This window comes from Lagopus leucura, unplaced genomic scaffold (genome assembly GCF_019238085.1).
Source record: "Lagopus leucura isolate 7727_CA_CO unplaced genomic scaffold, USGS_WTPT01 Super-Scaffold_100008, whole genome shotgun sequence".
NCBI lineage: Eukaryota > Metazoa > Chordata > Aves > Galliformes > Phasianidae > Lagopus > Lagopus leucura.
In genome coordinates this window covers 32,269,706-32,296,730 of record NW_024962265.1, presented here as the reverse complement: position 1 = coordinate 32,296,730, position 27,025 = coordinate 32,269,706, and the positions used below count along the sequence as shown (strand labels likewise).

The following is a 27,025-nucleotide window of genomic DNA, read 5'->3' as shown; positions in this document are numbered from 1 at the left end:
TACATACAGACTCTGCAAAAGCCCACACGCACACTTGCCATTTACCACATGTTCCCTAGAATCACAGAATCACAGAATCACCCGGGTTGGAAGGGACCCCAAGGATCATGTAGTTCCAACCCCCCTGCCTAGCAGGGCCACCAAACATACACATTCAGATCAGGTTGCCCAGGACCCCGTCCAACCTGGCCTTAAACACGTCCAAGGACGGGGCATCCACAACCTCCCTGGGCAGCCCGTTCCAGGGCCTAACCACTCTCCTAGTAAAGAACTTCTGGGTAATAAAGCAGAGTAGTACTGGTAGAGGCAAGAGCTCCATCTGGCACCCCTGAAAAAGAAAAGTGAAACTCAAAGCTGCAGAACAACAACACAAAGTCAACCTCCCTTAGTTCATTTTTATATTTTTTCCAGAAACTTGCATTGATGAGAAAGCTGGATGGATGGAGAAAGGAAATGTTTGGGTTTTTTTGAAAGTACTGTCAGAAAAAAAAATGCACCTAAAAGAATCTCACCACCATCTGTTGCAATTTATAGCAAAGATATATTTTAAACCATGCAATCCCCCGAGACATGTTCCTACTGACCCCTCTTGTATGATTCAGAGAATTCTGCCTTGAGTAGCACGAATATAGAACCACATCCCAGGGAATTAGATAAGTGGAAAAAACATCTTCCTGTATCTTCTGGAATCAGTGACAATTTCTCAGCATTTTGCAAGTTCTGCTACTGCCCTGATTTTGTTACTTTCCTACAGTCCCTGGGCTGAGGTATGCATGGGGAGATGATAGAACATTAACTTTTCTCAAACGCCATTAGTATCTGTACAGTGCTGCCCCAAGGAGCTGCCAGAAGGTCAGAAAGGCAATGCGTCCCACCTGCACTAAGCATAAACCCAAACACCACCCAGATGATGGCAGCTAAAGAGACTAACAGGGAATTTCCACACCTTTCCTCCTCCTGAAGGCTTCTAGGTAGGAGGCTTCTGCCACATTTTGCTTTACCAGTAGAGCTGTGAAGATGCTTTATGGCCACCCATGGAGCTTACCAGCTACCACCTTGGAGCAGAACTAGGGAAGTACAAATGCAGGTGGCTCAACTTATGATGTAGTTGCACCAATATGGTACAGGAGTGGAGGCTCCTGCAAGTTCATCTGGTTGCAGAAAACAGTAGCCTATTAATGTAGAACTTCTGAAAGACAGACTCCATGCACGCAAATTGGCTGGTTGTCCCAGAATACCAAAGTGTTAGAACCAAAGTGCAGATGATTGCCTGACCCACCTCAACAGGGACTGAGAGAAAAACAACGGCATTTAGAGGAAGGCAGCAGCTACAGGGAGCACCCAGGGCAGCTAGCACCTGCCCAGGAGGCAGGAGTGGCACAACAGCACCGAGTAGCTGTTACCTGACAAGGGGAAGGAGTGGCTGTGGGAGGTTCGGAGATCACAGATATTAGGAAAGTAGAGCAGGGAAGAGATGAAAAGGGCTGAGGGGCAGACAGGCACCCAGCCCAGGCTGAGTCACTGCTGCAGAACTGGCGAGCCTGGGTGCAAAAAGGAATCCTGCAGCTAATAGCTGCTGCACCTGAGACAAGTGTGAGTAGAAATCATCCCAGGAAGCAAAAAAAAAAAAACAGTCAAGTGGGAATGGGAAAGAAGCATGAGGAGAAGGTATGTGCTACTGCTGTGAGAGGAAAATGAACACAGCCACTATTTCTACAGCACGGGTACCCCAATGCTGCAGGAGTTTCCAGTGCTGCAGTGCTCTTGTGAAACCCCAATGACTTGCTGTGCCAAACAGATCTGTCACCCAGGACAGCCCCTGCGCCCAGGCAGGGGAACACCTCAGAGATGCCACAGCTACTTCTGTTATGTCCCACTGCAAATGCTCAGTAGTCTGAGAAATACACATACTTCTTCTCAGCTCTGGTTAAGTAGTTGCTGTAGAATGAAGGCAAAGAAACAGACACCTCTGACTTGCAGCCCTCCAACATTCAACGCAATCCCAGCAAACCTCTGCCTGTGCCTGCAGCTTACCCTGCTGCCTGGTTTAGCACAGCATCCTTTGATCTCCCTCCAGCAGCTGCTGTCTGCCTGCCCCTTCCTGGGACACCCAGAGCTCAGATGTAAGCTACAGCAGCCCATAAAAACAGCACTTCAGTCCTCCTTTCTTTCAAGATAAACTCGCACTGCATAACAAGCAAAAGAGGAAATGGAAATAAAGGAGAGCTGATTGTAACGAGCTGGCAGACCAGCAGGTCAAGCAGCTCCTTCTCCTTCACTCAATAGTCTAAATAAAAAGAAAACCAGAAACCAGCGAAGCTTGGTGACCTTGGGGTACCAGCAAGAACACTGAAGTTGGTTATTGCTAGCTAATAAAGACAGAGTGGGTCTGTCTCTCCTCACTGGTGAAAGCCAAAGAAAAAAATGAAGCACCTTTCTGTAGTTAAAGTGATTTAAACTGCATGATAAGAAGGGAATCAAAGATGCACTTGAACTCGTCCAATATCCTCAAATATCTGGAGGCACTTCTACACGGCACATACCGTGCCCATGTGCGTCTCAGAGAAAGCTGTCAGGTGTCACTGATGAACTTCAAATTAAAAGAGGACAAGTCAAAAGCCTGGCTGTTTCTACTGCTATGCATAAAAGAAGCTTTGAAGAAAGCACAGCAGTCAAGTCCATTTTGTTTAGAAGTACTTGCCACCACAGTTTAGCCATTTTAGGAAGTGCTTAAAAAAAAGAGTAAGGTAAACAGTGCTGAACTTGAGGCTTACAGACCCTTAAATGCTTTTTCCAAATTACCTTTTGTTCCAATACCACATTCAGCAGGGCAGAATATAAAAAGGCTTTTCTGAACTTAAAAAACATGAAGGCTGATTTTCATAGGTGTCAAGTGTTTGCAGTTGTCATCAACCTCTTCTGAAGGAGTAGGACAACAGAGGGCCGTCAGTTACACTGGAGAAAAGAAAAACCCTTTAATCCCTTCCATAGAGGACAAACCTGTAACAACAAAATGTATTTGCACAGTAAAGTCTAAAAGGACTATGAATGTAAAACTTAATTCCTAAAATCTGGCTGTTACATTGAATAACATGCTGCGCACAAAACAATGCTGGAAATCAAACCTTCATTAATTGCTGCAAGTTTAATGCTAGTGTATATTTCATGCATTTTAGAAAATATTTAAACTAGCTTTGGCAGACAAATCCAGTATGACTACAATACACTTCTGCATAGCGCAGATTACCTGTCAATTCTCATTTCCTGACTACTGAGCAATGAATGCTTAGATTTCAACAATTAAGTACTGTTTCTGCCTGATTAGCTGGCACTTGCAGTGGCAAAAGTGAATATGAATACATGGAAAACACTGCACGATGCCTATGCTTTGATTTGTGCTTGCTTGCGTTTTAAAAATAAGAGACATTTCCTGCTATTTTCAGCATGTTACCAACTGTCAGTTTGATTTTGCTAAAAGAAGATTCTCCTTCAGTCTGACACTTCGACTAGCCAACAGAGAGGATGGACAGCACTTACAAGAGCTGTCTGTAAGATCACGAATGCTTTGACAGATCAGTTAGGTGTTAGAATATCAATTCAGACTTGCAATGGAAGTCCCTTCTGGAAAGGAAACACTCTCCATTAGATTTTTCCAGAAGAATGATAACACCTTCAGACATGAAGCTGTGCATCTAATTTGAAACTTCTCAATAGCATATCATTCAAAATTGAATGCATCATTGAATTTTTTTGTTGCTCAAGACTTAAGAGCCACACTGTACCACTGTGCAGTGTAGCGCATCACTTTAAACTAGCATTACAAGATAAATCTGTTTCTGTGGGTTTGTTTTTTCTTTTACTATTGTATGGTCAACCCTCTCCTATGGGGAGCTGGGAGGGGAGAGTAGGGCTGTTTGCAAAAGAGAGCAGAAGCACAGGCAGTGGACAATCTGCTGCAGACAAACCACACAAAGTGGCTCCATGTTCTGAGACGGCTGGTACCAAGCTGCTGCCAGCAAGCCCAGCTCCTCCACAGACACCAAAGCACCCTGTGATGCTGCCTCTGCAAAGAGCCATGGTGCAGGAACTGGCCCACACCTTTGCCAAACTGCACCCAAAGCACATCTCACTCCAACATAACGCACTGTCACTGGCAACCCAGAGGTTTCAAATGGACATACATCTCTCTGCTGGCAGAAGTGGCTCTGCTCCCTTATTTCTCCTAAAGGAACCATCTTACTGGTTCCTTCATCTTATATATTTCAACCTCAACCAAAACACAAGAGAGGGGCTGAAAGAACCAGCGTTACTTTGGACAGTGTGGCCATTGAGTCACATCATGCCATGCTCTTCATGGTTGTTTGTTTTATGGAGTAACCACTAAAGTCTTATCACCCAGAGCATTACGTTTTCCCAGGTGTGACAAACCCAACAACACACACCTTCAAACTTGGACAATCTCCATTTTCTTCCAATCCAGAGCTGACAGTCTCACAGGTGACCTCTGCACCTGTGCACAGCCAAACTCCTGTGGTTTTGACAACTCTCTCTCACCTGTAACACTTCTGCAGTATGAAGACACATCTTTGCAACCAGAGGCAGCGAGCGTAACACATGCCAGCTCTCCTACAAGCAACACCTATGGTTCTATTAGATTAGCAGCATTCAAATTTGGACTTGGAGCCTACAGTGAAGTAGTATGAAAAAAAATAATCTACTCGAGGTGATACGAATGACTACATGCCTTTACAATGTTACAAAAATCACTCAGTTCCATACATTGCAAAACTTTCATATGCTTACCTAGAGAGGCATATACTTAATGAACTTAAATGGATTCTCACATCCCAGTCTTTGACTAGTAACATTAAAAACAACCGCTGCTGGAAACAAGGGATATGCTTAATCCAGAAAGTATTTTAAAACTGCAGAACTACAAGTGTCATGCTGTGCTCCTGCATTCAGAAGTACTTCCTTTACTAATCTTTCTCACCAGACCCACTGTTTAAAATTTCCTGCTGCGCTTCATGCATTTGCCTACAATCATTTGTTTATAAGCCACTGCAGAAAAAAATGTATTGCCATAAAGAATCAGTCATCTTATGCAACTGATTGGACGTGGCAATACAGCAACAAATCCTCATTGTGAAAGGCAGCACTGCTACAAAAAGAAGGCATGCAGAAGATATTGAAATTTTCAGCTGAATGACAAGCATGAATATTCTATTACTGTATTCCAAATTGCTTTCATGTTTTATGGTATTTCTACCAGTACTACAAATCCAGCCACTTTCCTCAGCAGGCTCCCAGTTTATTGCTACCCTACAGAACAACTAAAAGTAAACTAGGAATTTAACTTGCTTCCTATCATCTTGCTGCTAAGAACAAACACTTGTCATTCGCATGATCCAGCTAAGACAAGTAACCACCCTCTTATAATAACAAAGAACTCAAAAGGAATCCTGTTTTCCAAAGATGGAAGTGGCAAAAGCAGCGAAGAGGAGAAAAAAAAACCAGCATCCTTTGCTCTGACACAGAGACTACGGCTTACAGCGAAACCCTACATTGTACATCAACTGCAAAATGAAGGCTTTGGTGGTTTTTTTTGTCCTTTTAAAATATAGAAGATTGCATTAAAGAGAAGGACCCCTTAAATATTTGCTTGTAAACAACATTTTCAATCCTGTCTCTCCTACATCAATTGCTGAAAAGAAAAGAATGATGAAGTATTACTGAGGTCAGATATTTGGAAAGAGAGACAACTCACTCCCTTTGCTTTAAAAGATTGCTGTGATTAGGGTGAAGATGGATTCGAGCTTCTCCACACAGGATTTTTCAAGATTTGCTTCACCTGGAGGTAACTGCTCTGTTGAAGTCCTTTGGGCTCCGCCATTCATGGAGGAAAGGATCTGCACACAGATCATTCCCACAAGGTAATCATGGGTTGTTCCTAACACTGAGGACTGAGAACAGTCTGAGCTGCTCCAGAGATTCAGTCCTCTGGAAACAAGGCACCTCACTTCCAAAAACCATCCCTAAATCCCACTCCTTATTGGAAATCATCTCCAATAATACATGAAACCTCTAAAGTGCTATGAGAGTCAGGGAAGAGCACTCAGGGAAGGAAAGTAAAATCATGGAATCAAAAGCCAGCTGCCTGCTTGAAAAGAAAGCCAAATCCTTTGACGTTTATAAATTCACGAAAGATGTATCGGTCCATTTTTATCTTTGCCTTGTGATTGGAATGGTTAGTGGAAAGCAGGCATTTGTAATCCTGCCAGATTCAGCCCAGTGCCAACGCAGCCACCCCATGGGCTCCCAGCTGAAGCCGCCCCGCAGCCCTACATGGGGCCCAGTAGCACTCCAGCCCAGAGAAGTACTGTGGGGCAGAACTGGGCCAGGAAGGACATTGAGGACTAATGGGAAAGGAGAGGAAAGGGGTAACCTCTGTACTTCACGAAATACAAATATGTTTGGTAAAACATTACTGTCAAGTGCCATTCACCAGGAGCGTTCCCAGCTCTCCAGGACTGAATTCAAAGGCAGGCTGCGCTCCCTTGCTGGGCAGGAGCTGGAGTGTCTGGGGCAAGAGCTAGAAGTCTACCAAACGCCACAGGGGAGCACCTCACCGTGCACAGGATGCTCATTCCTCCCTCAGCTGGCAGCACCACAGCACTGCTGAGGGATTCACCCCCTTCCGTCACCTGCACCAGAGGGGAGCAGAAGGACGAGGCCTAGAATGCAAGCAGGAATACAAATGGCAGATAGTGCTCCTGCCATAGTCCCTGCGTGAACAGCCCAAGCCGCTGCTGGCCACAGGAACACAGGGTTATTTACTGAACCCTGAAAAACTCTCAGGTCCTGCTTTGTTCTAAAAGAGCAAGGCTGTTCTAAAAACATTTTCTGACTCAAACAATCCAAGGTCAGGGACAGCATCAGCTCCATTTAGTAATGGAAACTCCTCCCGTAGCTGCTCAAGGGCAGCAAAAAAAGCAAGAAGTCTGTGTACAAATGAACTAACAAAGCCTAGTTTACTATGGTCTCTAAGTGCTGAAACACTTTCACATGGATGGCTACAAAGGGGCAAGCTGGGACTGAAGTATTTTTCCTCTGTATGAAGCTGCAGAGCTTCTCTCAGGTGGATGCCTTTATGCCTGGCATTACACCTGCTGCCACTGCTGCAATGCTTCTGGTTGGAGCACTGTCATGGTCTCTGCAAAGCCTGCTCATGGCTTTATGGAAAAACTGCAGGAACTTTGTGCGTCCCCACCCCTTTGTGAGAACGAGCAAAGATGTCCCATGTTTAAGACAGGGATGGGCTGCAGAGGTCTTGCTGTTCTAGAAAACAGAGCTAAAAACAGGCAGCCAGGAGAATCTGAAGATCCTACTGTCAACAGCAAATGAGGACAGCTTGTGTGATCCTCAGTTATCCTTCTATCCAAGCAACGATTGATTTTGAAGCAGCTGCACACCACAGCCAAAGCTCTGCCTGTCACAGTTAAAGACAGTGTAAAATCAAGTGTATTTCTGCCATCTGTGCTTACACTCAACTTGTTCCATGCACAAACAGCTTTTGGCTGGCATAAACCAAGAACCCTGCACAAGCACCACAGATATATCAAAAGAGTTTCTTGTCACCATAAGAAGTTAGCTTCAGAGGGTAAGAAACACCACTGATGTAACAGTTTATTGTAAAAAGCTATTGTTATATCCAGAATTGGACACAAAAGCACAAAAGTAGTTTCACATGCACCTCTGCAAACTTCGCAAGTATTCAAATAAAACCAGAGAATGATTTATTTTGCTCAGTGAATTAATCTTCCTCCCAGAGACAAATGCAAGATAAGTCACCTTAAAATGAGCATGTTGTATCATCAACGTAGCAGACTTTCAAATCAGAAGAAAAAAAGACACCATCAATGCTCAAGGCATAAGAACAAACAGGAACTGAAGAGCAGAACCTCCTTGAAAGGGGAGATTTAATTGCATATCCTTTGTAGCAGAGGAGAGAAAATTTGAAACGGGACACAGAGCTGCCATTGCATGGGCATTTGCTAAATAGTCTGTGTATTCTGCTGTGCAGAATAATAAAAAAGAATGCAAGAGATAAGCACTCCAGACTGCATAAGGCTTGGACACTGGCCCAGAATTCAGGTCATAAGCAAAGACTCTCATAAGCAATGAATGGTGCCAGAGCAAACACTTTCATGCAACTGGCCTGCATTTGTCTGTCTAGCAAAAAATCAAATGATGGGTGTTTTTTTTTTCCTTTGTACTGGCAATCAAGCAATACAAAAAGTTCAGTTAGTGGTAAGCAGCCTTACATTTTCCATCTTTTACTCACTTCCATAGCATATTGCTATATGCCAACATTCAAGCTTTAAATACCACTGTACTTAACGTACTCTGGTGTGTTACCTTTAAATGTAGAAAGAAATGCTGTTGGGTTTTTTTTGTTTTGTTTTGTTTTTAATTTCATACAAGCTCTATGAAGGACAGCCAAAGCACCCTGAAGCCTTCTGGAGATAAGCAGCTGGGATCCAGCCTGGCTGTAGTCTGATAAAAGGAGCTCCAAGGTCAGCCTGAAATGACACCTGAACTCTGAGTATTGCCTGCAACCTGCAGAGAAGTCAAGGGATGAGTATTAGAGTGGGGTTGCCACACTTGAGCATGGAAAAATATTTTAACAACCTATCTATTATCAGCAACTGTCTTCAAACCCCACAGAAGAGCAGTCAAAACCCAGGGATTTACAGTTAATAATTACCCACAGTGTTTATGAATAGGCTTGCTTAACAGATGTCTGCTAAGTGGTATTAGTAAGCATCATCTGAAAAATGATGTGCAACCAAGTTTGTTTTTTTTGTGATCTCTTCAGCCATTGGAGCCATAAAGAAAGAGATGTAAAGGAACACAAAATAATAAAGATTGATTGATTTGAGCTCAAAGCCAACTCAGTCAGTCCTGACATGAATGAAAACAAAACAGGCAGTAGAGGAGAAATGACCATAAAATAAATACAAGCAACAACAATAACAAAAATAACAAACACCTTTACTTATATGTAAGCTGCTCTCATTTAAGTGCTGCTGTTTGTATAGCAGAGATTCATGGCTCCTACCCACCACCCAGCTTTCCTGCACTGCTTCAGAGCTCCCACCAACCTATCACCTGCAACGCTGCCCTACACCACCTCCTTCAGACACCAACTTTGCTGAGGTCAGCTGTCCAGAGCCTCGTTTCCATAAAAAGCCTCTGCTTCAGTTCCAAACAGGAGCTCCCCGAGCCATCTTTCTTCCTTGCTCTCCAGCTGTCTGGCCTCCCTTCATCAGGGAGGCAGAGTCCCATACCTTCTCAGCCATACCTTCCCATACCATCTCAGCCCTCCACATCACAAACCAGAGCACAGCCAACACTTGGCTTACAGTACTGACAACATCCTCCACCTGCCCAGGCTCTCACAGATTCCTTGTTTTCCTAACCAACCTGCCAGAGCCCTCTGCAGTGCTGCACAGCTGTGGCAGCAAATCCCTTGCCAGCCTCCCCCCTTGCTGGTGTTGGCACGATGCACAGCGATGGGAGCAGAGGTCACACCAGGCAGCCAAAACCACACAAGTGGGCTCCAGGCTGCATCTACTCCAGTGGTGTTGTCCCCTTTGTCCAGAGAGGATGTTTAACTCTTCACACAGCTACTGCAAGGAGTGAAGCTCAGAGCTGGGACAGGAAAGAAGGAAGAAGCCAGGGCCAGGTGATTTCTCCAGGTCTCCTCACCCTGACCAGGACACACTGAGTCCCAAGAAGGCTTCACACACACACACACACACACACACTCCAATTCAGAGGCTGCTAATGGTCAGTGCTCCATTTCTCAGCTCTCAATAAAACACAAGGGCCTTCATAACTAACTCCTAGGGGATATTACTAATTGTCAGGACTAAAATTCATTGTATTTACGTCTAAGTTTCTATACCCTTCCTCTGTGACCCTCTGCATTATGTTTATCTACAGGCTGAGTTCTGAGACTGTTAGAAAAGAGACAGCCCTCCAAATGCTCTCAGGACTCAGCAGTGTCAGACAGTGCTTGGTTCTCCTGTTCCTGGTGGTGGCACCCAGTCCACTCACTGCCTACTTGTTTTAAACAAAGCACCTGGAGCAGATTCATGTATTTGTTGAAAGAACACTTAAGAGAGCAAGGAATAGAGAAGACATCTCCTGTCTAAAACAACCAAAGAGACTAGATCCAAGCTGTCAAATAATGAGGTATCACTTTGTGTATATTTTTAAACTTGGTATTTTCTTACACCGATAGCATGTACAGCTACAGTATTTCCCATGACCCTGACTATACTAGTTCTATTTTTCAACTCCAGTCTTGCCAGACAAAAAAAAAAAAAAAAAAAAGGAAAAGAAGACTGGTACAGTTGCCTTACAGTCTGATCAGAAGCTTACCGAGTGATGCTCTCCCTCTTTGAAATGAGCATAATAAATGATTAAACAGTCAGGAGCCATTAGGCTCAAATGTTTGTGGTTAATGAAAGATAGAAGGCTTACACAGCCAGCCTTCTCCCCTTTCCTTGGTCTAACACCCTACTGTCCTGTGGAGCTTCCACTTCCACAGCAGCAGCTCCTTTTTCACCTGCATTTCTCTCATGTCTTTTACTCAGGTGAAGATACGTTTTCCTAGAGCAGTAGTAGCATCCAAAAAGCTGCCTATACTTGGGAAAACATTCCTAATTAATAGAGTCATAGAATGGCCTGCGTTGAAAAGGACCACAATGATCATCGAGTTTCAACCCCCTGCTATATGCAGGGTCACCAACCATAAGACCAGGCTGCCCAGAGCCACATCCAGCCTGGCCTTGAATGCCTCCAGGGATGGGGCATCCACAGCCTCCTTGGGCAACCTGTTCCAGTGCATCACCACCCTCTGAGTGAAAAACTTCCTCCTAATATCTAACCTAAACCTGCCCCATCTCAGGGGAGACATGCTATAACCAATAAAGTCCAATATACAACAGTTAAGTCATGGCACAAAGTTGATTTCTGTGATAATAGTAATTATCAAAAAAAAAAAAAAAAAAAAAGAAGCAGACAGTTTCAGCACTAAGACTTGTTAAAAACTAGCATGAAAATGATACTGATGATACACTCATCAAGTAGATTAATAAAGCCATGCCAACCTTCTCCCACTCCAGAACCGTGAAGCAAAGGAACCTCCCCACAGTTTTTAAAACACAGGAAATAGTGCTACGCAATTCTGGGCTGGCATGATATTTGAAGTGTATTTTGACACATTTAAAACAGTGCCCTCAACCTTATCCTCTAAATGGATGAACTGGTCTATAAAGTCTGCTTTAGGGAACAATTAAGAGAGGAATCCAGAGCCACTGAAAATATGAAAAGCTAAAAATACACAAATACATTCATTTTTAGCATCAGAAATCTGGAAGTAAATCCAAGTTTACATTGCAGTCCTTTTCCATTTCCTACTTTGTCACAGCCTAAAGCATAAGCAATTTTTCCCACTGAGTAAATTGTACTACTTTCTCCTTGCTTATCTCTTTTCATTATCTCCTATACATTTAGAACAAACTTTTCCATCTTCTGCTTACCCAAAGCATTTCTACTGAGCACGCAGTTAAGAAATCCATCCCAGCACTCCAAGGCACATCCTCCCTGCAATTTCTGCTGAGGCTCTTCCTCGGAGCAATCCCAAAGCACAGCTCTGCCAGGTAAGACAAGCCCAGATGGGGCTTCCTGAGGTCCCACCCTCCCCACCTGTGCATTCCTTCAGCCACTTGCACCAGCACAGCTCCTCGTGCAGCCACACAGCAAGCAGGTTCAAGGAATGGGTCTGCCTTAAAACTAACTTAATTAAACTAACGCTGCAGTGAAACCACACCCTCTGCTCAAGTGATGGCAACCGTGCTCTAAAATAACCCTAGACCTGTCACATTTGCATTTTAGATGCATTGCCAAGATGTTACAGGACACAATCAACAGAAGTAGGATGAATTTCTTTCCAGTAGGATGAAATTCCTTCCAGTACTTGAAGGCAGCATATAAACAGGAGGAAGCGCAGCTGTTTACATGCACTGATAGTGATAGGACAAGGGGGAATGGTTTTAAACTGAGACACGGCAGGTTTAGGTTAGATATTAGGAGGAAATTTTTCACTCAGAAGGTGGTGATGCACTGGAACAGGTTGCCCAAGGAGGTTGTGGATGCCCCATCCCTGGAGGCATTCAAGGCCAGGCTGGATGTGGCTCTGGGCAGCCTGGTCTGGTGGTTGGTGACCTTGGACATAGCAGGGAGGTTGAAACTCAATGATCATTGTGGTCCTTTTCAACCCAGGCCATTCTATGATTCTATGAATTGCTCCCTAATAACACTTCCATCCTGTCAGATATCATTTGTTCTCAGTTCATGGGACGGGTCTTGGGGAACAGATAACTGGCAGTGCTCAGCCCACTCTACAAAATGTCCAAACAAGAAGAGTATCCCAAGAGCTGCACATCAGGCTTGTGCTCTGACCTTGGGTGCGTCTTGATAACCAGCTTACCTCTAATTTGCCAAGTTTTTACCAAAACGTTTTGCATACATACACTTCAAAAGTGGAGATGATGGTGAAGATAAGAATTTGAAAGAAAAAGCTATATACTGAACTACACATAACCCATGCTGACCAGCATAAGAGTTAGAAGACTTTGTAAGAATACATTATAAGTCATAAAACCCCACGGTGTGAAGAACAAAGAGGGAACAGAGCAAGTGCTACTCAGGGAAGTACATCTTCACACATGTTTGAAAGAAAATAGAAGCTAATTCCAGTTCAAAGTTTCAGCAGGGCATCACCACAATATTTCAAATGTTTTTGCTTACCTTTTAAGCATTGGGAAAAATCAGGTCAAAGTGCTGCATCCCTCTGGGAAAGCAGCACTGAGATGATAGGGGAAGAGAGAGAAAGATTATCTGGAAATACCTAAAAAACCAGTTCCTTTCCAAACTCAGGGAACAGCACTGTACTTCTATGACTGCACTCACTACACTGTAACGCTTCATGCCCGCACAGTAACGAAATGCCAGTGCTACTACCAACAACAGTACTGTTATAATTCTTCAAATAATTAACGCTGCTCTGCTGTCTCTTGTACTCTTGTCTCAGTAACTACCAAATGTGAAACACTTGGAGAAAGTTGTTTGTTGTTTTTTTTGGGTTTTTTTTCCTCCTCCATTTTCTACATCTATCTCTCAAGATGAAAACATACGGATTATTACTTAAGTAAGGTGTTAAATCCAGGCACGTATCACAGAGCACCTACCCAAAATTCTCCATAAAATGTGCTCATAACTATACATATAGCGCTGCAAAAGCTGTGTTACACATCATGAGATTTTTCTGACATACGCCACAAAGGCTTTTAAGCAAGCTCATTTTAATACACAACCCTGATTCAATTTTGAGGCAAGGGGGAAAGCAAGAGTGGCATACCAACACGCTTAAAGATGCGTTTCACCAAGCTGCTTCAAGAGCAGTTTCACGTTATGAATCACAAAGAAGTTTGCCATGAACTTTTGAGTGTTACAGGAAATATCACCAGGTTTATTGACTATTTCTGTTTCTACAGAGCATGCCATTTTGTCATCTTAAGAGGCAAACACCTCTTAATGGTCTATTATCTTCACAATTCAAAGCTACATCTTCATATTCCGGTGGTAACTGGAACTTCAAAAACGCCTCAGGGAAGAAATCAGCAAGCTATTAAAACTAAATATGCTTTGAAGAACACTTGGGGTCTGTTTTAGTGGGTGGAGAAAAATGTTGCTTTTAATTTTTTTTTTTTAATTAAATCAGCTGTGAGTTTTAAAGTTCAGAGAATCAGAAACTGCTTTGATGTTCCACTTCACATAATACCAACCTTGTAGTGCAGTATAAACAATCATGTTCCCACATCTTGAGATAAGCCTCCTGTCATGTGAACATGCAACTGAATCGACAGCAGCTGCCAACTTAGACAAACCCATCAATTCTATCCATAAAACAAAATAACTTGTGATATTATTAATCGTACCTCTATGCTCTAATAAATATATTTCCATGACCAGGCAGATGCATGCTGTAAGTAGAAGACAGAAATATATTAAAGGCATTTTGCAATTTCTGATCCATTGGAAATGTTTGTGACTTACTTAAACCCCTTGCTAGTCCTGCTAAGGCATCTTAACACCTCTGTTTTGGAGAAGCAATGGAACACACGGGTATCTGAAACACTCGGGTATCTGAAACACTCAAACTCTTGCTATGATCACCACGCTAAGGGTCTTTGCCAGGACAGTCCCTGAAGCTGCTGAAGGGGAATGATTCTTTCCAGAGTGCCCATTATGAGAAGAAAAATGAAGTTTACCTTAGAACTCAACTCAGCAGATCCAACACTGCTCCAAAGAGGCTTTCATGCTGCCACTGCTGCCATTAGTACACTCAGCACTGGCAGCTGAAGAACAAACCAAGCGATGGGAGCAAGCCAAAACAGCAGTGTGCTGCCAAGAGCTTCAGTCACTGAAAACCCAGCTCAGGAGCACAGGTGAGCGCAAAGCATCTGGTGACAAAGCACAGGATTAGCCTCCCAAGGAACCTCCTTGTGATTCCATGATCAAAGAGAAGTTAAACTGATTTGCATTTGCACCACCTGCTATGTTTCGCAAGAACCTTGCTTGATTTTCTGACAGCTGGACATTTCTGTACTGTTATTGTTTAACAGACACCTTCATTCTCATTCACAACTTGAGAAATGTGTAAACCAGGCATCACTTTCCCTATATGCTATAACAAATGGGCTGTCATAATGTCAAGGCACTGACCATCACCCTATGATTTAATAGACAAAAGAGGAAATCCTGATGCAATGCGCTCCCAGCATCCAAGCCACTTCATATTTGACATCCATTGACCTATGAAATGTTACTGGGTTTTCTTTTCACCTGAATATCTGACGTTTAGCAAGGACAATGTTGTGCATGCTGTGACAAGGGCTTAAGGCAGAAGAACTGCCCATTCTGTGTGCTGGCTAATTAGCACTCAGCCTAATGCACAATTTAAACTCTCACCGAGCTAAGTACATCAGCTGTCTGCTTCATTTTACAGAAGATCAAGGATTTGGAGCCAGGGTGACTAAAAACTTCAGATCTCACAGCCAAATCCATCTTGAGAAGTCCCTCTGCACACAGGCTTAAGGTAGTGGTAAGGGCACACCCTGGTTTTTCTTTCTTTTTTTAATTGCTTACACAGTCTAGGTAGACTTTTCATGAAAAAAAAAAAAATGCAACTGTGGTAGAGAATTTAAAATCTTGCAGAAAACATTCTTCAGTCCACTTTGATTAAAAGATGGTGGTCCTTTATCAGCTGTGTTTTATATTTTATTCATTTTAAGACACTGTAAAATACCTTCTACACACATCAGGGCCTGACAGAAGTTCAGCAGAGTGGATAATATGGTCAGCTGAACACTAATACCTTTTTTCAAATTCTGTGAAAACAAACTTGTTCCCATGAAGGCCAAGTCAACCCCCAAAGCAATATTTTGCAGCTTAGATGGGTACGTTGAGAGAAGGTATTTACATTTGTCAGCAATTCTGGTACAAACCACAGCAGTGCAAGCAAGTCTTATACTAAAAGAAGAGAAAGTAATGTGTATCCCAGAGAATAAAACAGTTTCCCACATGGCCAGGACCCCAAAGAACAAAAGAAAATACCACTGCATTATGTAGAAGAATATTTTTTTTATACTGTCAGTCATGGAGCCCTTAGAAATAAACTTAGGGAAGGCAACTCTTTATGCACTTAATTCAAGGAGAATAGAAAAATGCAGCTGAAAATAATGTGATGGCCTACTTCAGAGGTGTATCGGACGACATCCAGAAGCTCAGACCACCACAGGTACATACATTAGTGTCCTACCACTTTGGTGAACCAAAAAATAGCTAAAGCAATTCAGTGGTATCATAAGAGTCACTTTCTCATGGAAATAATTAAATCATGTTGACAAATACAAAAAGAAATTCCAGACTGAACTCCACAGTGGTGCAACTACATGAAAATGTCTTTTCCAGCTACTGTGAACCCATCCCCTCCGGTGCTGAGATCCACTTAACAGCTCTCTAGCAGCAGTTAAATGGTTTTCATTACAGAAAGAGTTGATTAGGACTCCTGCCATTAGTCATCATCCTATACTGCATATTCTTTGAAAGGAAAAAAGGTGTATTCTTAATTCAAGAATTTGAGGGCCCACTGAATATCACATTAGGCATTTTGATTATTTTAACCCAGCCTGATAACCGATGCAAAAACTAGAAACTTCCTTTAGATTTCACACCAAAATCAGCTCACAAAGCCTTACATTTTTAAGTATTTTACAGTTACAAGGCTACATTTTATGTAGACACTGTCAAGTGATGCTCTGCTAAATCAGGCTCTGTGCAAGCTGGGAATATCATGACACAATGAAATATTAAGTCCTCCTTCATAAGGCAGAGTACTTTTCTGCAGATTACATGGCAGTCTGACTACTGCTCATACCAGGTCGTCTGCACAGGTGATTCTCCCATGTGTGTTTGGGATTCTTCTGATGCCAGCCTTTGTGAATGGCACATGAGGCAGCAACTGCTCTAAGTGTCAACTTTGGATTGAACAGCCCATTTCTGTCCAGGACACAAGACATCACTCCCACGTGCACAAATGTAAACAGAGTGAACAGACTTTTTTTTATGCTTCTGTTGGAAAGCAGTGGGGAGAGCATTTCTAAGGCAAGAACGCATGCAGAGTGACAGAACAAGGGACTGACTATGCCTGTGCTGCCAGAGGACCGGTTCCTGAAGCTGGCCATGGCACAGACTGCTGAGTTCTCCAGGCACAGCCCAGGTTACCCACCACATGTACTTCTTGCTACTATCAGCAAGCTAACCAGAGGCACACATGAAAATAAATTTCATACAGGGTAACATAAGATGCCTGTCTATGCCTACGCTACAGAATCTTTGCACACAATAACTTATTAAAAATCGTAATACTGAATGCAAACTGCATCTGTCACACACACGCAAAAAAGCTGCACTGACTTAACGCTGATCTCAGTGGCACTGAACACTGAAGTTCCTCATTTCAGACACCAGGACAAACAACACAGGTCAATTCTCCCAATATACAACATGCCATCACCATATTTTTAATCTTTTACGCAGTGCCGAAGAATATGCCAGTTCCTGCAGACATCAGCTCTGAGAGTTACACTGAAATACCTGGTGCAGTTGTTTACACAGCTTTCCCAGATGCTTCTCAAATGAACCATGAAGATGCTTTGCAATTAAATTATTAACTCAGAGCAACAACAACAAAACAACCCTCATAATCTTAGCTGATATATCTGTAAGTGAACATACTAAATCAAGTCACCTGTGGACCAAACAGCAAGATCTTCATTTTTGATCCTGGTGAGCAGAAATCTTCAGCAGAGAGCAAGGAAGAAAAACCATGATCTAAATAAAACTTCTGAACTAAACTCTCCCATGTTGGCAGGCTATCATGATCCGAGGCACAACTATGCACAGGAAGTGGCTGAGAGGAAGCTCTCTACAAAAAAGGTTACAATCCATCAATAGAAGTGTTAAGATACTTCTGCACTATTAACCAATACAACCTGTCCCCAAAGGGACAAGCCAAATCATGACCACATCTGCTTCTTTGGAAATAAGATTAAACATTTACTTAGCTATTAAACAAATACTACCTTCAGCCAGAGCAGAATTTGATCTTCAGTTTTTGTTATTACTAATCTGGCTTTAAAAAGATCACATGGATCGGATGCCACAAATACAAAGTACAGTGACTGTACTGTGCAGAAATGTACAGCATGGCTAGACTGTACCTGCACACACCTGGGGATGAAGTACAAGACAGAAAACAATAAATGCAATCCTAATTAGGGACAACAGGGATGACTATAAAAGATTACAGACCATAAACTTACTTTGTAATTTGTTCCTGCACGTACAGCCAATAATTTTCTACTCTGCTATTGTGTATAATTTCTAAAAGAAACACAGACACCATTTTCCACAATTACTTCACATGGAATCGTCAGAATTTCCTAGATGAAGAGTGAGACTGAGAAGCCATCAGCAGCACACGGTAAGTGATCCCATGTGAGCAGCACTGCCACCTGAGGCTTCCTCAACTGCTGCCCTATGCAGCACAGCAAACACGCCTCCGTGTAAGGGAGCACAAATTCCACTCCAACACACACACAGATTAATAACTCGAAAATGATCTTAATTGCTACATAAATCACACGTGGCTACTTCACACAGCCAAATCATATGTCCACAAAGGAAGTACTCTCCTCAAAACTGACTGCAGTATTTCATCAGCCTTGCAAAAGAGCAGCAAAAAACAAAAACCACCAAAAAACCAAAAGGGACAATTACTCATCCCAAGTCAATTTGTACCTGCCTACAGGACTGTGTGCTTCGTTATAGGCACCTACACAAATGCAAACCCATGACAGTACACAGCAGGGCTCAAACTGCATGGATAAAAGCATGCTGAACCAGCTTCAGTCACACCAGAGTGTTCCCTTCAAGTCTGTGGGATGCACTGGTTTTAGGACTTTCCTGAATGCTGTTCTCAAAATGTATAGAATGATCTCACTTTCTGAGAGCAGAAATATAAAATATATATATATTGTGTGTGTATTCTATAAATCTATAACATTAAATAATATACAGTCGTAGAATAACCTCAGCTGGAAGGAACCCACGTGGATCACTGAGTCCAACTCCAGCTCCATGCAGCATCATTCAAAACTAAACCCCATGTCTGAGAACATGGTCCGAACGCTCCTTGAGCTCCAGCTCGGCGCCATGCCCACTGCCCTGTGCAGCCCGTTCCATGCCCACCACCCTCGGATGCAGACCCTGTCCCCAACCCAGCTGCCCTCCCCTCACACAGCTCCATGCCGTTCCCTCAGGCCCTGTCGCTGTCACACAGAGCAGAGCTCAGCGCTGCCCTCCGCTCCCTGTGAGGAGCTGCAGCCGCCATCAGGCCTCCCCTCAGCTCCTCCGCTCAGCGCTGAGCACACCAAGGAACCTCAGCTGCTCCTCATATACCTTGCTTTCCAGACCCTTCTCCATCTTAGTAGCCCTATTTTAAAACCATGTATTTAAAAACCATCCTGATCCATCTTTTCTTTTTTTCCAGTTTCCCTAGTAGAAACTGGGAGATCCACAGTGGCTGACTGGAAGGCTGCTTTTGATCTGAAGTATACATCTAACTGTGACAAGCTGCAACAAATACACCGAATAATAAATACTGCATGTACAGATAAATGCATCCATGCACACAAACCACCACAGTATCTATCTGGGAGGAAGAGCACGCAGTGCACAGCTCTGGCCTGATGGGTACATGCTGCTGAAGTCAGCAGAGACAGCTGCCTGTCTGTAAGAGGAGAGCTTAACTACAGAGATCCATCACTCTGATTTATTCCTGACACTTACATTGCTTGGCCTCGTTTACAAGGTTATTGTCACTGGCAAACGCTGCATTACAGATCTGTTGCTTCATTTAAAATCCTCTGTTAATCGGTTTACTAAGAACTGTTAATCCAACGCTGCTGCCGCTGGCATTTCACACAAGGGACAAAATGCAGTATTGATTTTTACTTCATTTATCTTCATATTTTTGCTCTTGGCCATGGCTAAATATTAGTCAGCAAGAATCTCTTCCAAAATGGTATTCTGATATCTTCTTATATCCTTGTCACAGGTATGTAGCTGACATAAGAAATGATGAAAACAGGTTACCAGATCCTCTCCTTCCTTTCAAATCATTGTTGGTTGGTTGCTTTATAAATCTACTTACTGTATGCAGATGATGCTGAGCTCAGTTGCTCTGCAGCACATTTTCCTGTATTCACCAGACTCCTCAACTTAAACAGAACTCCTTGCATCTTGCACATCTGCTCATACATCTAAACAAGTCTCAATTTAAACATTCCAATCCATAAGGTATACAGGTCCTGATGCTTTCTGACATCTGGCAGCTTTAAACTGCAGCAGTTCTGCCCTTCTGCACTCAAAGTCTCATTTTTATCCCAAACTCAGTTACGTTACCAGAACTCCAATCTCAAAACACCTATACAGAGCTACTGTGCCCCAGAGCTCAAGCAGGTGAACAAAGGCTAATCTTGACAAAAAAATGACCAAAAAAAAAAAAAAAAAAATCTAGTGTTTATCTGGTGATATTCCAATGAACATCAACAACTGAGCCAGCAGCCCACTGCTGGTGAACCAAAATCGTATGTTAACGCAGAAATACTGCCCAAGATATATCTCGTACTGTGTGAATATAATAGACTAAAGGAAAAAAAGAAAGAGTAGACACCCAGGCTGAACAGTACCTGCAGTGCTGCTGTACTGAGGACACTGAGATGGCTGAACTCAAGAGATGTTTCAGTGACTTTAACTCCTCCTGGGACAGAACACAAACCTTGCTTCTTAATTTTTGTGCATTAGTAGTTCCTCCCTTCATACCTAAAAACAGTATATGTTGTAGGTAAGTCTTCAAAACATAAATTAATGACTATACAAGCCAACTGTGCTGATAAACCAATGCACAGCGATCAGTGTTCCTCGGCGCAAAGCACATAAATCCCCTCTCACCTCCAGAGGCTGTCAGACGTTGTAAGTGGCTTGGGGCTCCGCTGGGAACAGCCCTGCTCTGCTGAGCTCCTTAAGGCACAGACACGGTGCCAGCCACTCACAGAGTGGGACAAAGCACAAGAGAGTGAAACGAGGACTGCTGGTTTATCCTGACACTGACCAAGCCTTAAAACAAGCACAGTCTCCATGCTGCTGGTTCCTTCAAGCCTTAACTTTCAAGTGTTCTAGCTGTGACAACATTTATCCCATAATATTCACCGACTGTCAAATGGATTTAAAAAAAAAAAAAAGAAAAAAGAATGAGACTGGATATTTTTAGTTTTATTTTTTAAATAAGCTTCATGACTACACGTCAAACACAAATCTAACCTCTTTGGCTTCAAACAGAGCCTATAATTAGAAACCTCATTTGTTCTGGTCGCCAGGAGAGCTGTTTTCTCTGGGGAATGTTGTGGAAAGGAAACCCGGGAAGGGCTGTAAGAACCAAACAACATGGAACTTCTTAATAACGGACACTGCTAGCACAGAACCATGCCAACTACACTTGAGTAGTTACAAACAGCACTGTACCCCAAGAAACTGCTTTCTTCCAAAATAAAGCGCTTTTGTCTCTCTTCTTACTGAAATGCTAGAAGCCACTGTGCAAGCTCATGTGGAATAGATATAAAAGGGTTTCTGCACCCAGAAGTATGTTTTTCACATGGATGCCAGCTCATCCACTGAAAACAAAGAGACAAATCTTCTGCACTGGTAGCAGAGCAAGACGGTCACCTCACTGGGATGAGCCTTTCAGCCACTGCCTTTTGCCTCTCCCCTGCATGGCTCCTCTGCTCTCTCACATCCGGCTTCCATTTCCAGCTTTCTTTATACTAACTTCCTCTCCCACCCTCATTGCCACACCTGCAAATCCCAGTGAAACACAGAGGGGTGGGAGAAAACAACAACGGTGTGGCAGGGTAGCACCCCAAAAGGCTGAGCCCCAAGAAGTTGGGCTCCTGACACAGTGCAGGGTCAGGATGCCCAGGAGGTGCAGAAGCTGTGAAGACCAAGAGCAGTAATGGGAAGAGAGGCAGAAATTGGACCTCAAATGGGGAAGGACAGCACTGAGCACAAGGCAGTCAGCACAGATTGAGGAGCAGCAGGAAGGTGCATGCAACTGCATTTTTCTTGCTAACATCTCTAGAGAGCACTGGGTGAAATAGTAAAAAAACAGCATAAACAATAAAAGTTCTTCTTTTCTTCTTAGAGAGAACAGCAGCATTCAAAAGTCAAACTTTGTACCTACATGATATTTTACACAGCACTTCCAGAATTCAGCCATTCTGTGCACACACCACTCGCACTCAGATGCCGAATGCAAGATTTGCTCTTTCCTAACAACCAGGAGCCCATGACCTGCACAGCATTGCCTGTTCCTGGAGCAGAACTTCACCAGAAGCAGCCTCCTGTGTAAGACATATCTCATCAGGGGATTCCCTGGGTACCTGCAGCCTCCCAGTGGGAGGATGGCTGGGAACTAATCCACAGCAGCACTCAAAAACCACCAGCCCCCAAGCTGTGTGAGAAAGGAGGAGGGGATTGGCAAGGATTTACATCAACACTGCTAGGAGTGGGAGAGCATGTGGAAGTGGCCTGTGGAAGTGCAGGAACGCAGGCAGGAAGATGCACTTCCCTGGACATATGGCCAGGCGTGCAGGAGCAGGCAGGACTGTTTTCACTTTTCCTGAAAAGATGGGGGTGGGAGGGATGAAATAAGGAGAGAAAGGGGTCAGCTTTCAAAAGTTTGCAAAACATCTTCTTTTGGTATTTTCTCTGGAGGGAGTGGACGATTTCCAAAGGCTTGATCATACAGAAGCACGGGTCTGATCTTGCTACAGCTTTTGCGCATGGGTAATTTCACCTCACATGAGCAGTCACACTGGCACGACAAAAATATTTACAGTTCCTCCTTTTTCATTTAGTAAATGAGTCACTGTGAGCACAAAAAAGGGCCACGTTCAGTTTAATCCAGTTGAAAAAAGTTGCTCGTATTTGGGTGACACAGATCCAGGTTTGAGATCTTTCAGCTTCAAGTCTGCATCTCTAATTGAACGAAGCTACAAATGCTGGATTGCCAACCTTCATTTCTCCTGCAAAAAAAGAGGGTTGGTAGCCCACTGCACTGCCTATACTAAATTCAATAAGACTGAAAAAATGAGCTGAACACCTCAGCCCCAAAACACCCCACTGCCTGCCAACATTCTGTAATGATTTTAATGCTTCAGGTTTTTAAAAGCAGTAGAAAGGAAGAGACAAATCTTTCCACATCGTGCAGCAGATTTGGCAAAGCCCAACGACACTATTACTGAACTCTTATATCAGAATTGGTATCAAACCATTTACCCTGTCTCAGCCATAGAAACTGAGATACGTAAGTCCATTCCTCTCCATTAAATGGAAGACAAAAATTCACAAAGCTACTTTATTTCCATTTTTCCTTCTTTTCTTTGGACATACATACAAAACAAGTTCAAGAGCTACCACTGGGTAAGTCCTGCAGGTGAGCTCCAAGTTGTAACCAGTCACTGTGAGAACAGGAGAAAGGAGGAGTTAAGACAAGAATAAAAGTAATTGCCACCACTTTGTCTTAAGCAAGAGTACAAAAAATACCCTGCAAAACTTAGTATCTGTATAGTTGAGAAAGACACAGAAACAATAACTAATAGCTCCACTCTTTCCCCTTTGCTCAAGGGGACATTGTATGCATTTTTTGACTAAACCTCAAATACAAACCAAAAGTAACATCCTCATACATACAAAGAGTCTTATTATGATTGTTATTGCTGGAAGGGGAAACTCACTCTTACTGGCCACATGACTGTTGAAATCTACATTCAGCATTGTTTGGGGATTTTTTTTTTCTTTCTTCTCCAACTCATTAGACACAGTGCAGCTGGCAATAACTTTATAACTAGAAACATTTAGCTGAGTGTTTCTGATGCTGCAGAGTCAGCAATACAGATGAATTTGTTCCATGCTACCCAATGCATACTTAAACACACACCCTGCAGCATCTCACCACAACACTCTTTGGGGAAACACTACCAGACCAGAATATCAAATTTTTGTTTTTCCTTCACCCCTTGATTGAGAACATTAACATCACACACAGCGATTTACATGTTTGCACAATCCACCACTTACTTAACAAGTACTTGCTAAGACAACTCATGCAGCAGCATTACAAAGCAAAGGAACAAGCATGTTTTTAGGACCTGAATCAAGACCTGGGGCCTCTCACATCCCATTATACAGCAACCACCCACAGTCTGGCAGCACTGAGGTATGTGTTCACACAGCACTGCGACACTGCAATCTTCTTCTGCAAGGGACACCTTAACGCAGCCTTTCACTACTTACAGTGGGGTTACAAGAAAGAAACTTCTTACAAGGGCATGGAGCAATAGGACAACGGGTAATAGCTTTAAACTGAAAGAGTTGGTCTAGATATGATGAAAAAATTCTTTACTCAGAGAGCAATGAGGCTCTGGCACAGGCTGCCCAGAGATGTGAATGCCCCAACCGTAGAGGTGTTCAAGAGCAGGCTGGGTGGAGCTTTGGGCAACCTGGTAAAATGGGAGATGTCCCTGCCCATGGCAGGGGATTGGAACAGGGTGGGCTTCAAGGTCCCTTCCAACCCACGTCATTCTCTGCTTCATATGGGCCAGGTGGCAGCCAACTCCAGCCAAGCAGGTCAGATAAAGTTCAAGGACACTCAGCAGGACCTGCCAGCTTTCAGAGTCACGGGAATTCACAGGAAGCTGAAACTCAACGTGGATGAGAAAGAGATGACCTCTCAGGAAGGAAACCACAAGGAGCACCCTGGGGAGGCAGTAATGACATGGTCAAATCCTGGTCCCAGGATATCTGCACAAGGAGCAGATATGGAGCACCCAGGCTCAGGTGTAGGCAGAGGGTGTGCCCAGGCACCCTGCCAAACTCTGTGAAGGAAACCAAAGCTCAAGAAAACTCCGTGCACTTCCTCAAACGGGAGCAGGAGTTTCCTGAGGGGTGGTTACAGGGCTCAAATTTTAAGTCAGTCACAAATGAGGAATAAGTTGTGGAACCTTGGAGAAACAGAAACCAAGTTTGGCTTCCGCAGCACATAACCTAGGGGAAGGGCTGTGGGCAACCACGACTCTTGATAAGCCCCACAGATTGATCAGAGGGCACCAGGCTCAGCCAACTCCCTAGCTGAGTGGCCATGCAGCAGGGAAAACACAGCAGGAGTTGTACAAACACTGACCAGAGGTCTGAGCAAGCAGCAGGAGCAAAGCAAGGGGAGCCAGCATATGGAAAACTGACTCATCAGCTTCCAAGGATAAAGCCATGCTTAGAAAGAAACGTTGCGCTTCAGAAAAGACAAACGAAAGGGACTGGGCTGCTTCAGCTAAAGGAGCAGAGCTTTTGCCTCGCTGTGCTGACAAGAACCGGAGGTTCTGCTCTCCAGAAAGGAGTTTTGCTTGGCTGCCCGAGTTCCCCAGCACTTCTTGCCCTGCGCTGCCTAAAGCCTTCTTAGAGGTGGGCATTTTAGCGCTGACTACGAAGGGCTCGGGTTTTCTGTTGTTCTTAATCAGCTCTTCACTTCAAAGTCCTCTTACAGCCGATCTCCGCCGAGCACTTCAACCACTCCACCGCGGCCGAGGGCCCTTCCCCGCCGCCCGGACGGCAGCCAGGCTGCCACGCACCGCACTCAGCGCCGACACGACGCGCACGGCCCCGCCGGTTACTCGCCACCGTTTAACCCCATCCCCAGCCCGCCCGTTCAGCCCTTCAGGAGCGATTTCAGAGGCTGCAGCCCGCCGCCCGCGGGACCCCAGAGCAGGCGGGGGAGCGCCGAGGCGCGGCGCCCCTTCGGAGAGCGGCGGACACGTGAAGCGCGGGCCGGGCCCGGAGCCGGCGCTCGGCACTTACTTGCGGGGCGGCGCGGGTCTTGCCCGGCGGCCTCCTGAAGAAGGAGGTGCGGGCGGTGAAGAAGTACTCCTCGGAGTCCTCCTCCTCCAGGCTGCTGTAGCCGCTGCTCATGCTGCTGGTCCAGGTCATCGGCGACTCCTAGTGCTGCTGTCGCTACGGGAGGGGCCCGGCGGCGGAGAGCTCCGTCCCGGCCGCCGCATGGGGCCCCGCCGCGGCCGCTCCTCTCCCAGCGCCGCCGGGCCCGGGGCGCGGGAGGAGGAGGAGAAGGAGGAGAATGAGGAGGAGCCGCTCCCCGGCTCCCGCCCTCCCTTCCTGCCGCACTAGTTTCCGCGGGGCAGCGGCGCGCTGGGCCCCGCCGACACCTCTCGCTTCCCCGCCCGGCCCCGAGGAGCTCCGCTGACGGCCGCCGGGGCGGGCTGGAAGCGCGCGGCCGGAGATGAAAGGCCGGGCGTGGGCCGCAGGTCGCCGGAGCTCCGGCTGGGCGCTGCCCGCCCCTGGGCCTTTCAGCGAGGTGGTGGCCGAGGGGGCAACTCGCCGGGGGACTTTGCCCTAATAACGCGTTAAAAAGTAACCTCGGGCGGAACGGCTGCGAGTCTTTCTCGGTTTGTTCTAGGAGAACTTGAATTTAAACTTCGCAGCTGGCCGCTACTGCGGCGCTGCCTCGCCCCGCCGTGGGCCAGCAGAGATAAGCGCGAGGAATCCATCGCCCCGGGCTGCCGTGCGAGCGGCGCCGCAAGGGCGCGGGGATGGGACCGCGGGGAGGGCAGGGACCGCAGCGACCGCAGCGACCGCGGCTGGAAAACGTGCTCAGAACCAGCAGTTCTGGGATGATGCGGGGCATAAACCGCGCTCGGCCATCGGCGGGGGAAGTGGCGGACAATGCCTGAAGGCCGGCTCGCTCCGTAATTACCTGCTTCGGGTTTTCTCATCTCTTCCATTAATTTATCTAGAGCTGGTCGCTGTCAGCGACAGGATATTGGCTTTAAGGCACGGCTTCCTCGGCCCGCGCAGCTGCCCAAAAAGTAGACCTGCCTTTCCTGCAGGGCCTAGGCCCCGCGATGCTGATCTTATGCCACTGATCTCAAGGGGAAAATGAGCCCGGAGCAGGGCCTGCAGCCAGGGCAGGGAGTGGGAGTGAGGGTAGGAGGCATCTCTGGCAGCAGCATGGACTTGAATTAGTTTAAGTAAAGCTGTGTGTCTACCAAGCTGTGTTCTAATGCAGTGCATTGTAGTCTTCGTGCTCAGCCATGTATGTGCCTGGGTTCCCATTGCTGATGTCTCCTTTCTCTCTTCTCTGTCCCTTCATGATCTATTCAGAAACTTCTTAGGAGTGGTGAGGCACTGGCACAGGCTGCCCAGG

The 27,025-nt window shown here is 45.0% G+C and overlaps 1 protein-coding gene across 1 annotated transcript in view; it reads right to left on the bottom strand.

The window, feature by feature from the left end:
* The window catches only part of RASSF3 (Ras association domain family member 3), a 50,755-nt gene extending 24,865 nt beyond the window's left edge, over positions 1-25,890 (bottom strand). Inside the window, exon 1 of the mRNA XM_042872446.1 lies at positions 25,666-25,890. Coding sequence (XP_042728380.1) covers positions 25,666-25,794 — 129 coding nt within the window. The 5' untranslated portion in view covers positions 25,795-25,890. The remainder of the gene's footprint in view (positions 1-25,665) is intronic.
* Between the last annotated feature and the right edge of the window lie 1,135 nt (positions 25,891-27,025).